General features: G+C 35.6%; 1 protein-coding gene across 2 annotated transcripts in view; it reads right to left on the minus strand.

Moving 5' to 3' along the window:
* SEMA3A (semaphorin 3A) overlaps window positions 1-13793 on the minus strand; it is a 215872-nt gene that overhangs the window by 48256 nt on the left and 153823 nt on the right. For both annotated transcript variants that reach the window (XM_063448192.1, XM_063448191.1), the window contains exons 7-9: window positions 7550-7692; window positions 2605-2719; window positions 552-621 (exon numbers count right to left, since the gene is read on the minus strand). In XM_063448192.1, coding sequence (XP_063304262.1) covers window positions 552-621; window positions 2605-2719; window positions 7550-7692 — 328 coding nt within the window. The remainder of the gene's footprint in view (window positions 1-551; window positions 622-2604; window positions 2720-7549; window positions 7693-13793) is intronic.

Consider the following 13793-nt stretch of genomic DNA (forward strand, 5'->3'; position numbering starts at 1 on the left):
TGACTGTTGAGCAGATTTAATATGGGAATATCATCAAACTTTGCAAAGTGGCACATATATAGTGTTTTATTGAGTGTATCAGAAATATTGTTTAATGCAGAGTACTGTATAATTGTCTACAAAACATAAAACAAGACAATGTGTCAGCATTCATTTTGTTTTCTGCACTAGTGCGGTTATGTTGAACTTTCAATTTACCACTTCAGTTTTAATTTTCTTTACATACTCAAAAAACAATTTAGGACACTAAAAATACAAAATATATTCAGGACCAACTGTAGAATTACATCCAGTGATTGATTTTTACGAATTACATTTTTTAAAACATATGGTTGGTAAAGAGCAAGTCAAATCAGATTGAAAAGAAATTATATCATAGACCATTAGATAGATATGATTATCTAAGTGAGATAGATTAGATAGGTAGGATAATAAAGTGGAATGCTTAGACAGGATAGACAAATAAATAAATACATTAATGTGTCTTTAAAATATATACATGTACTACATAAAAATGCAAATAAAAATAATATAATATACACATTTTTTACCTTGAAGTTGTGAATACAGCATAGATTACTGGATTCTTTGGATCTTTTGAGTTCATTAAATATACATCTTCTGTAATTACAAAAATTACAAAAAGTAAAAGAGTGTAAGGGCACATGCTACTGCCTTTTATTCTGTATACGTTTTAAAGAGTTAATTTCAAGTCTTTGATTTAACTTTAAACTTTGAGGCTCAAGTTAGGGACACTCCACTACCCAAACACAAAATAAATACAATTAATTGGGGTTATATTTAAAACCAGCTTGCAAAAGCTACAGTTCTTTTGTTTGCTGGCTTTGCAAACCCTCCTCTTTAACCATGCCCAGACGTTCTGTGATTATCCAATCACAGACTTCCCAATGCAGCTCAATTAGAAGACTTTGCAAAGCAGGTGCTCTGGACAATTGTGTGCCTCTTGAGTTTAGCTCCACTGAAGTAAAAAAAAAAAACAGGACGTAACATGACCAGTTGTCTGCTTGAAAACCAAGGGGGTGTAAACAGGCTAATTTATTAAAGTGTCAGTTTCTATTAAAATAGAGCTAAAGTGCATATATACTTCAAAAAGGGGCTGGGGGGCAGAGAGACTCAGAGGAGCTGGTGGGGGCAGAGAGAACTAGAGGGGCTGGGGGGGGGAAGAGAGAACCAGAGGGGCCGGGGGGGGGGCAGAGAGAACCAGAGGGGCTGGGGGGCAGAGAGAACCAGAGGGACTGGGGGGGCAGAGAGACACAGAAGGGCGGTGGGGGGAGACGCACAGAAGTGCGGTGGGGGAGACGCACAGAAAAACAGTGGGGGAATCGCACAGAAAAGCGGTTGGGGAGACGCACAGAAAAGTGGTTGGGGAGACGCACAGAAAAGTGGTTGGGGAGACGCACAGAAAAGAGGTGGGGGTGACGCACAGAAAAGCGGTGGAGGGGCACAGAAAAACGTGGGGGAGACGCACAGAAAAGCGGTGGGGGGGAGACACACAGAGGTGCTAGAGCGGAGACACACACAGGCGCTGGGGGCGAGAAAGAGTCTAGTATCAGCCGTGAAACGAACACTCCAAACGCCATAACCACTAACACTTATTTTTGTTGTTATGGATAAGAGTGCAGGCTCACAAACTTTGAATTTGCTTGATCTAATTCACCATTCTTACAAGAAGGTTGGAAATGAAGCCCACAATGAATAACCTGCATAGGGCACTGGGAGATTATAATCCTTCTTCGGTCATACTATTTTCACGGGGTCAGCTTGCTAAACTGTGATGGAGACATTTCAACTAATGAAGGCTTCCTGTGCAAATTTTGACAACAGGTTTTAAGTAATGCAAAATGCACTGCAGCTTATGCCCCCTTACTGAAACGCATAATCATGCAATGCATGCAGATGCCATAACACACATTAGTATAGATTAATAAGATTGTAATAGTATTTGTATCTATGTCATTTAGTGAAGCTTGTGAATAAAATGTTGTGTTATCAGTCCTCTCTTGAAATTAAGTACATAAGATCAGTTGTTTTCACTGACTGTACAAAGTCTGTAATGAATACAAAAAAATTGAAAGAAAAAAGCCAGATACATGCTTTTATGCTTAGAAAAATTAAGCAGCCATAATTAAGAATAAAATAAGAATAAAATAGGAAAAACATGAGTAAGAAATTATTTGCAACAGTAATTACTATCTAGATATGCAAATCATAAATTGGATCAATGACTATGGGATTTAAGATCAATGGAGGGAAAGAATACCAAATATGTTTACTGATATTTTATAATTAACACATATCACGGTTTGTGCCAAAAGAAAAGCGTCCGTAAGCATGATAAGAAAATCAAGAAACGTGTTGGACATTCCCTCTTGATTCCCTGGCACAAGGGACAGACTGTGAGCCATAGGAGAACTGCAAACTTTCAGACAAAGGATTAAAGAGTTTAAAAATAAACAAGTAAATGACCAGAGCAAAAGCAGTTTCATATTTACTTGGAATGTTGTCTCACCCTGATATGTCCCATTAATCATGATGGCACATTCTGAGTATGCCCAACCTTTACATAAATAATTGTATACTTACGTAATTCATCAAAATGTGTGTCTATCCCATTAGGACCAGGCACAGAACAAATCAGTCGCGCTTTCAAGAATGTAGTCCATTTGTTAACAAGACTTCTGTGTCCACCAAAGTCATTCTGCCAAAAATTTCAAATACAATAGTTTACATATCTGTCGGAAGGTTTGCACTTTTTTTCCCAAACACTTGACAATTTTTTGATCAGAATATGATTATGTGAAACTTGACCATGATTCTTTAAATAGTCTACAATTTCTAAACTATGCATTTCTTCTACTTTGGTGAAAGCTAAACATTTAAAAAGTTAAAGATCACTCAAAGCTGGATAATCTTGCTAGAACTAAAAGCAAAAGCCTAAGTAGTAGCTCATGTGATTGAATTTATCTTGATTTCAAGGCTCAAGCTTATAGGTGTCATGTTATGATATCCTATATTAAAATCGGCTAACTTGGACTCTGGATGTGCCTGATGCTTAAAACGACACTTAAGACCATATATGTCTAGTTCCGGGAGCAGATAGCCCCCACCAGAGCCGCCTCTTCTCAAGTCATTCTGTCCTTTCTCTGAACTTATTTGTTATATGTACATGACGTTCATCCCCATATATTATCTGTACTCCTTTCACCCCCTTCCTACTACTGTCCAATGAGTATTTGCACGTAAGCACTTACTTTTTAATGTATAAAATCCCAACTGAAGAATAAATGACAGAGGTTTATTTTGAATACCAACTGGTGTCTGGTGTCTTATTCGCGCTCCATTCCAAGTGCACTTGTAATAATAATTTGGGCTTCCGCTGAATATAACAAAGATCAATATTTGGATCTATATCAATTTGGTGACAAAACCTGAGATCTGACGGTCGAAAGACTAGGACGCTAGCGTACAGGTGGACGTCCCTCTGACAGCAAAATCAGTTGCAGCAAGGTAAGGAAAACTTTTTTTCCACCTTTATCAATTTCACTCTCAGATCCATGTCCTACTTGTCTCTCTGGGCAAGGAATGACCTAAAAACGACTAATCTATAGAATTTTTTTTCTGTGGTATTATGGTTATATTCAGGTGGATGTTGTGTATGTCTTGTGAAAGGAATCTTGAGATAGTTGAATATATCTGCGTGTTTTAAGTTATTCTTATTGTTTGCCTTGTCATTTGTTTTAAATTTCGAGTTAGAATTCTCCAAGGGCTGATCGCCTGATCTGTGTTTAGAATAATGAAGAAAAGACTGTGAAAATTCCACTGTAGTGGTCCTAAGTGGTCCTAAGTGTCTTATACACTGTTTTTGTACAGTTTGTATTGTGTAAGGAAGTAATTAACCCTCACAAACTGCAGCTTGGGGATTGGGTTGGTGATAAAGAGGCATGTGAGGAAAGGACTTGAACCACAGTCCATTCCAAGTGCTCCTGACTACGGCTACCTCAGTGAAACTAGAAGGAAAAGCCACGTGGATACAGGCCAATCACTGTAAACAAGTCACTCCGACTGATCCACCGACATGAAGCTGTTCTTATCCTTTACCATTGTATGCTCTGTTCAGATACGCTACTCTGACTTGAGACCAGAAGATAATAATGCATGGCAGGGAAATATATGGTTGCAGATAGCAAAGGCTTTTAATTTAACCTCCTTTTGCCTCAACCCTCTACTCAGTACTGACAATGCCATAGAATCTTGTCTTATAGCTGTCCCTACCTCATCTCACTCTTGAGGAAGTACCTACATACCCATAGACCCCATAAATCTCTACAACTATATTCCTATGCTTTCAACCCACTGGTAGGCAAGCCTCCCCTAGCCCTGAAGACAATTAATGTGACACCCACTGAACTATGTTGGTCTTTTTCATGTAATTGTTCAAGAGACCCTAATACTGAATACCTGTTTTTCCCCACATGGTGTAAAAATACCATGAATTGTAAAGCCATGTGCACCACTATGAATTGTACCAAAAGTCACCAAGTTATGAGTTACAACTACCATGTCTATCTCCCTAAAGGATTATCTCCCTAGAGTCCCTGATGTAGAACTACAACTCCCATGATGCTTTGCTTTTAGAAGTCATAGTTCTAAACCATATAGGTTTCTACATTATGAGCACCCCTGGTATAATTAACACTGTATAATTATAACACTGTATAATTGACAATCCCAACCATTTTGCACTTTCATGTAGCACTTTCAAGAGAAGAGTCTAACCATTAAACAGAACCTGTCTCTCATTAATTTAATATAATCTTACAATTTTACTCTGGATCCCCAGATTTGATCAATTCAGTAGAAAAGCATGTATTTTTCATGCACGAGCCTTTGAAATAAGAAGCCTTCATAACTTTATCAACCAAACAATTAACTATATACTTTGTATTAAATCATATTTTAAAGTCACTTTTCTAAATCCAATGCTATCAGATTTGAAAAAATATATAAAACAAGTTTTAGAATAAATTAATTACTGGTCTTTGTTACTGATCATACTACATGTTAACGGAAAATGAAATGAAAATATTGATGAATAAAAGTTTTAGAAGTTAGTGTATAGTCAGATATTATGATGGTTTGAAAGGATGGTCATTTTTTTATCCTTTGCAAATTCTTCAGACTCCACTGGTACACCGTGATCTATATTCATGCCTCCTTGATGGCTCATCAAACAACACCGATCGACTTGTATTTTCTTGTAACATAGTGAATTTTTTTGTGTATCCATTGTTTATCAAAAATAATTTGAGAGTATTGGATAGGTATGAGTACTCACTGCCAAGGTTCCACAAAGAACTTGTTTTGGGCAATCAGTACTGATGTAATGATGTTACAAGTATCATCTCCAGTGATGAAGTGTAGATCCATTTTAATGAAACATATATAACCCGGCAAATATCTAAAGCCATGTAGCAAATAATTACTCTAGAATATCTGCATTTATTGCTTTCAAAGCAATCCTTCCCTGTTTTGTGCTTTTTTTCCCTGCTCTTTTAGGAATGAAAGATGCCAGTGTTCCTGAAACTGGTGCATATAAATCAGTTAAACGGTTAATCTTTCATACAACTTGAAAAACATTTAAGCATTTAAAGGGAATATTTACATTTGAAAAATATTTAAAATGTGTTGCTCGTGTTACAGTATATGGATTCATGGTTTCTGTCATCATTGTGCATGCTTTCTGAGGAGTGTTTGATGGATAACATACACAACTGTCATTAGGCATAACTATACATTTGTATAGAACTTAAAACACTGAACATCTGGCACCAGATCCCCTACTAAAATGGTAAACTGTCTTTTTATGAGAAAAGTGCAAAGAAAAATGAATCGGTACTATGCTGCCAAATAGCAAAAGAAGAAAAGAATGTATTTTGTTTATAGGAACTATCATATATTGACTATAGCTGATTTTATTTTAGCCTTGTTTATGCAGTGCACCAGATTATTCATTTGCAACCTCTGCTGGGCTACAACACATTTCTGATGAACTAAAATGAAAGGTTCATGAAAAGGCACGGTAGATGATATTGTCTCTATTGACATTTAAGTTGCCCTCAAAATCAATGTAATAATTGATCTGAGTAGCGAACTCAACATTAATATAATGTCTATAAGGGTGAAATTATTTTGATGACACAGGCCAGTGATTCTTAACCCCAGGATCAGGAACAAAAAGTGAATTCCCATGTCAGCTCAGTTGGTCCCTATTGCTTTTCACATCACATATGTCAGGTTCAAGTGACTGAGCTAATATTACAAAAGGAGAATGGACCAGAATGATAAGGGCAGTTACTGGATGTTCCTGTCCTTTAAAGTTAAATTATATTAAAACTGGCTAATGAAATGTATAGATGGAGTTAGCATCAATACAAGCAACTAGAAAATTTGTGTTTTAGCTGATATACCACTGTTAAAACGTCAAGAGTCAAGCTACTTAACACAGGGATGTCTACACAGATATCTATGGCAAATTAATGCAAGGCACTGCTGACAAACTACACAATATTGCATACCATGTATTTTATGGGTGGACAGCTGTGCTTAATGGGTGGATAGCTGTGTTGCCACATTTATCTATTTCCACTGGCAATCTTGTAAGAGGAAGATTTTTTTTATCCAGAATATCTTCTTAATTTTAATCCATGCATATGCTTGAAATACATAATTGGAAATAATTGGCAGTATCAGATGTTTGACTAAACTAGTCCATACTTAAAGGGACACTATAGGCTCCCAGACCACATCAGCTCGATGAAGTGGTCTGGGTACAGCGTTCCTATGGCACTTAGTGCTGCAAAGCAAACCAGTGCAGTTCCACTGGACAGGAACAGCCACTGGAGGTGCTTCCTGCCTTTTAACTGACTTTTGTTTAGGTAACGGACGCTGGACTTCATCATGCTCTGTATGAGGACATCCAGTTTCAACTATTTTCCCATAGGAAAGCATTGATTCAATGTGTTTCTATGGGTAGGCCAAATGTGCGTGTGGCACGTGCATTAGTGCCACCTTGTGAATGAAAGTTGGATAAGGACGTTGGATAAGGAGGAGCCATGACCCAACTCTGAGGGACATTGGCACTGGGATCAGGTAAGCAAATAGAAGGTTTTTAACCCTTTATTCACCAGGGCAGAGCAGTGCGAGGGAAGGGGAAAGCAGAGGGAGCTATAGGGCCAAGAATACAGCTTTGTATTCCTACCACTATAGTATCCCTTTAATGAAAACACAAATGAGAACCAGGAAGTTTTGTTGGTGCTGATTTCTGTGGTTGGACTGCTTGCTCTTATAAACCACTTCTTGATTACTATTGCCTACAAATTTTCAACAGCTGCCAGGAGGTGTCCTTTTTTATTTTAACCTTTTAGTTTTATGGGCATGCATTAATGAAATAACTATATCATTTTCAGATCAAGTTTAGATTGTCCTTTTACATAATGTGTTCATTCTTTTTTTGTGTGTTTTTGTTTACCTTACAGAGTTGTCCTATTCGTGCATGTGTGGCTTTTCCAGGGTGTTCTCCATCTATTGCATTTTCACGAAAGAAAAAATAAACTTTATCATCCTCTGGATTGTCGCTTTCTGGTACAAGATATGCACCAATAAATCTTGGATCTGAAAAGTAAAATGTAGAGATTTTTCATTTTTAGTTTTGCCAGTTCAAAGTTATGAAATTTATATTGTGAAATGGTTTTATAAACTAAATCAAAGGTTAAATATAAGCAGACAATTTTAGATAATACAAGTTAGTAATCTTGTAATATACTAATTTAGTGTAGAATTGCTCATGTGTTGAGAAAGTCAGTATGAACTACAATTAATTTTTTTCTACTTTGAAAGATAAAGCACACAACATGAGTAAAAACTCAGGAACAAATCAGTACCCACCTAAATACAAATGGTACTTACATGTTACTACATTCAAGATGGAGCCTTTTAAGATGGTTAGTGAACATATCTTTGATGTGTCTGATGGTGCATTACTTGAAATGTTTTTGTGGGATTTTGTCTTAGCCATAGGGCGATAGAAATTAGAGATAACTGAAAACCCCATGAGAATGAAATGAGTGCTACAGCTCATCACCAATACTAATTATTACCCCACCTTAATTCTACTTAAAATGGGCATGCTACACCAAGTACATAATAAAAATAACCTTTTCAGATGTGAGGACTTGTCTCTTACTAATTTATCTACCAGCTCAAGGTTAACTCATGGCAATCAAGTCACCATTTTGGCAGTGACCCAAATGTTCAAAAACATCAATCTATTCTTTATATTACTTGTGCTGTTCAAGTGCCACCGAAGACATTGATTGATTACCAAGTAGATCTGTTGATATGGGCAATTTATTCTGTATAAACAAAATCCACTGATTTGTCATTTGCCTTCTACTCATAAAAAAAAATGCTTACTCACACAAGCAGTAGCAAAAAAAAAAAAAAAAAAGCTTTAGAGAATTGATAAATCTATTCTTTTTTCCCTATTGAGACAATGTGACATTGTCTTGACTTTTCCATTATGGATTTTATGACTATTTCCATTGTTAGATATTTCAAACAGGATATCTGCTATTTAAAGCATCTTGATCGTAATGTAAGCTAAGAAAATCAATTTGCTTTGTTAGTCCTTCCTTCGTTAGTTTATTACAATTCACTAAATACACAATTTCGTGTTGTGCCAAAATGTCTACATATTCATATTTCTAATGACTGGTACCACCTGTTTTATATTGTGTCTTAATGTAAATATGGGAAGTGCACACATCCTATACACTGGACATTAACATATACTAAAGTCTAAGTTAACTCTAAAACTTAGAATCACAATATAGAATATAGTGGACATTCTGTATTTTGGAAGAAAACTAAATACATATAAATAATTGCAAGAGCAAGCCAAGATGTACATTCAGATACTTCACTATTCAACGTTTATGGCAGGCGTAAACAACCATTCGAGACTCCAGTTGTTTTGGACTACCTCTGCCTTGACTCTTTGCCAGCATTATGGCTGTAACAGCATTTTGGGAGATGTAGTCCGCAACATCGTAGATTGCCTACCTCTGGATTCTGGCATATAAAAGAGGTACTGAAAAGAGTCAACATCCTGCACTGAAAAGATGCTATACCTTAGGCTGACAATTACAATTAGCAATGCAAAAATGTGTAAAAAAAAATGCAATTAATTGTAAAAAAAATTGTATACATACCTAGAAAAATGTACATACATATATACACACACACAAAAACATATACATACACACAATATTTCTGTCTTCAAAATGTAAATATTCATATAGTGTATTAATTTGCAGAAAAAAACATAATTTTATATATATATATATATATATATATATATATATATATAAATAAAGAGAGAAATAAAAGAGCACATATATCATTATAGGGAGAAATGCTTAATTTATGGTGGAATATGCAAATAGCAGCTGCTGCTCGGGACTGTAATTCTGTAAAGCAGGGCATGTATGCCCTAAGATTAATAAAACCCTAACCCTATAAACAAAATAATTAAATGTAAAAAATATACAATGGCAAAATGGGTATGGCACCAGAGTTCTGAAGATACTCATAAAACATTAGTTCTTTCGTTTTAGGTTTATATTATGTGTATACCCACTTTGCCATTTATATATATATATAAAACCAAAGAACTAATGTTTTATGAGTATCTTCAGAACTCGGGTGCAATACCCACTTTTCCATTGTATATCTTTTACATTAAAATATTAGTTTGTGTACAAATATATATGTCAGCTCTGCATTCTACTTACAGATAGATACTTACTACTTATTTGTGCCCAGGAGCTACCCAATAATATGCACTCAAGGGTCTTTGCAAAATCTATTTTTTGCAGAGACCCTTGAGTGCACCCTGTATTTTATGTATATGTTTACACACAAACACACACACAAATATATATATATATATAGTCATATATATATATATATATATATATATATATACACACACACATATACAGCATCAAATCAAATTAAAAGGCCCTGATACAGCCACAAATTAAAATTGTGGGAGGGGCTTGGTCACCTTATATACACACACATGTGCAGCCCTGAACACAAATTAAAAGGCGGAGCCTGTTGTTGTAGGAGGGGCTTGGTCACCTTTTAAGGGACACCTTTCCTGTCTTCCTTACGTTACTGGTCTGGCAATTTACATGCCCCTCCCACCACTTCCTCTTTTCACATCATCCTCATACTACTCCTAGGGTGGGCCCTCATTATTACATGCCCACCACATCATCGGTTCTGGCATGCCACAACCGACTTGTCCTATATATTATGTGTAACATCTATACTTTCCAAATACCTTCATTCATTACAGCATGATGCCCCGTACATATATAGATATATGAATACACACACATCCAGAGATTTTCTGGGGAAATATTTAATGTACTTAATGTTTGCATATACTGTTTCCTGAGTTTGCTTCTAGTATGAACTTATAGAACAGTTGAACCAGATTATGTGATCATTTTAAAATTATAGATGTAGCTGGAGACAGTTCTAGGTTTACATTAAGGGATTTGCGGATTGTACCTGCTTTCCTCCTTAAGAGGTCGAATCATTTGTCAATATTACTGCAGAGCATACCAAAAGCCAGAATTGGTTATAAACAATAGAAAAAAAAACAGATAAAAAAGTTTTAGTTCAGTTAAAGTTATACAGCAATGATTTAACCTCCCATTCAAATATAGATATATGTATATGTATAATTTGCAAACAATATACAAAGAATAAATTATGTTTGTTAATGCTCATGATGGTACTGAGTTGAAATTAAAATATTTGTATGAACAGGTTTACTTAATAAATTGCACTTCACTTTATCTAATATACTTCAAACAACATAATTTATTCTCCTTGCATATGTTATGGTTCATGGACATATCCTTGCCTCTCTCATGCTGCATACAGTTGCTTATAAATGCAACCATCTGCTAAAATTGCTACAGCTAGTCTGCCCTTTCTATCCCCAATATCAGAGCATGAAATTGTACTTCCTACTTTGCCTGTACACATATTTGTATGGTGGGTGTACACAATTCAAATCCCCACTTCCCCTGACAGGCTCCTTCTCCTGTTACATAGCCTAATCTGCTCTAATACGATCAGGTCTAAAGAGCTTCACTCACAAAACTGTTAATGGAGCTGGCATTAAAGCTAATAGCAACTGCTGTAATAAATTGCATTGTTGTCTAAAGGCACAACTACATATCCTATATATATATATATGTAGGGGAGTGGCTTAATTCAGGCTCTCCTGAACCAAATTAGAGTTTTCTGAGTGGCTGAGCTACTTCATGGTCTAACAAATAAGAAACATTGAATAGCTTTTTTGCTTGTTTTTATTTGCACATTTTTTTTTCCAGTCTTCCAGTACCAATATAATTTTAATAAGATCTTTATTTACCAATACATGGTGAATTTTCTATTTCAAAGTTGTGGCCAGAATAGCCAGATTGAATTGCTAATTTGGGTTATTTTGATATAAAATTTGGAATTCACTTTGAACTTCCTACAAGTCACACTATAGTGTGTACGCCCAACAGCTTCTATTTTATGTTTCGCTCAAATAGATTTTAACTAATGTATAACTAGATGATGCAATCAGAAAGTCAGCGATGACATACAATATTAACAAGCAAAACATCATTATAATTGTGCTTCTAAATTATCTCAATCATAATTTAACTAACCGTCATCAACAGGCTACAAACACATTAAACAGATGCATTTGCAGGTTATCTTTATAAAATAGTATTGTTCCTTAAGAACAATCTAAGACACTGCATATTTATCACAGCATGATATTACATTAAAAACACTTTATCTACTTCAACAACTTGGCTGAGATTCCGACTCCCTTCCCCCCACAACTTTAATGCAGTTTGTATTCCCAACTATTTCTCATTGCTTTTAACCAGGCATTAAAGAGTATCTATTTCAAAGATTCTTTCCATTGGCTAAATGTCTCTTTTCCACTTTTCTGGCGGGCAGTAAATGAATGTAGAGCTACTTTGCATACCATGTAGCACTTTACTCTGCAAAGCATTGTGTGTGCACACTGTAGTATGAATAAAGTAGGATGGGCTGACTCAGTGGACCATATGACTTCTGTTTCTCTGTTACTATAGTTATTTCACACTTAACCTTCACTGTGCCTTCTCCACAGAGAAACCATTTTGTTCAATGCATCTTCAACAGATTGGAAAACAGCACTTGAATGCTGCAAAGGGGCTTTTGTAGGTCACACACTAATCTGATTGTTTTTGCCTTCTGCAAACTTTAGGTCAACAATCAAGCTGCCTCCAGAAACTAATTAATTTGCAAATAGGCCTTATTTTCACAGGAGGAGATCTTTACAAAACTATGTCATTTAAGCCAATCACACCACGTTGACATGCATTGTCATGACATCCTTCTCTTGGTAAATTTCTTAACTTCCACCATGCACATGAACTTAAATTACCCAGTCAAAAGCAAATTTCTATTGAGCACCAGCTCAACATTCAAAGTGGTGGACTAAATGCAGAATATATTTAGCCCTAATGATGAGAACCAGGTTGGGACAGTTCGCAATGAACGTGGCTTATTTATTGATGACATAGTTTAAAAGTAAAAAATAAATAAAAAAAATGTGTAGATTAGAAAGGGCATATTTCATATATCAATACTTAAAAGCTTGTGGATACAGAGTGCTATCAGACACCATCTTGGAGTCAGGAAGAGCATTTTATATATAGCTTTTAGTTTCATGCCTTTGCCTATGTGAACAGCAGAAACAGAGATTTGTGAAAAGGTGACGCGCCTGGGCCAAATGTTTCCCAGCCTCGATTAATATGTTTCGAAAGACAAATAATTTTAAGTTACTTTTAGAATTGCAGGTGCCCACTGTACCCCTGAAAAATTTGATTTCTTAGCAACATCTCTTTCAGTCCTAATTGCACAGTTCACAGCATACAGTAGGTAATGATAAAGCTTACACATTCAATAAGATATAGTTGTCCGAACTAAAATGGATTGGTTGCTAATCTACCAAAATGGAAAGTAAATGACACATGGTATTTCAAAATGGTATCCTTATCTACTGATACGGTGCAAGAAGTGTTAGTTTCCGCGCTCTGTCATACTGTATGTAACACTATTATTAATTTAGAAATATAAATTCTCAGCTTTTGCAAGGATGGCAATAAATCATCAGGGATTACATGTACGAGTAAATGGACGTAAAACACTGAAAAAGGAACCTTAAAATAAAAGAAATCAAGAGGCAATATAAAGGAAGATAATGCAATCAAGGACATACTTCACATCTTCTAGAATAATTGACCCATAAAATAGTGCTGGTGCACTTTAAATATATAACAGACCATACATTTATTTTCAACACAATATAAACATTTCTAAAGTGTCATTGTGATAACCTATTTAATAGAGAAAAAAAAAAAGAACTCAAGGTTCTTTCAGTGATGGTGGTTAATATGATCTCATTATTTAATTATCATAATCTTAAGTAAAATAATAAGGCTCACTGTACATTCATTCTCAACTTTACATTAAAGGGACACTCCAGGCACCCAGACCACTTCTGACCATTGGAGTAGTCTGGGTGCCAACTCCCACTACTATTAACCCTGCAAGTGTAATTATTGCAGTTTTTTATAAAC

This window comes from Pelobates fuscus, chromosome 3 (assembly GCF_036172605.1).
Source record: "Pelobates fuscus isolate aPelFus1 chromosome 3, aPelFus1.pri, whole genome shotgun sequence".
NCBI classification, from domain to species: Eukaryota; Metazoa; Chordata; class Amphibia; order Anura; family Pelobatidae; genus Pelobates; species Pelobates fuscus.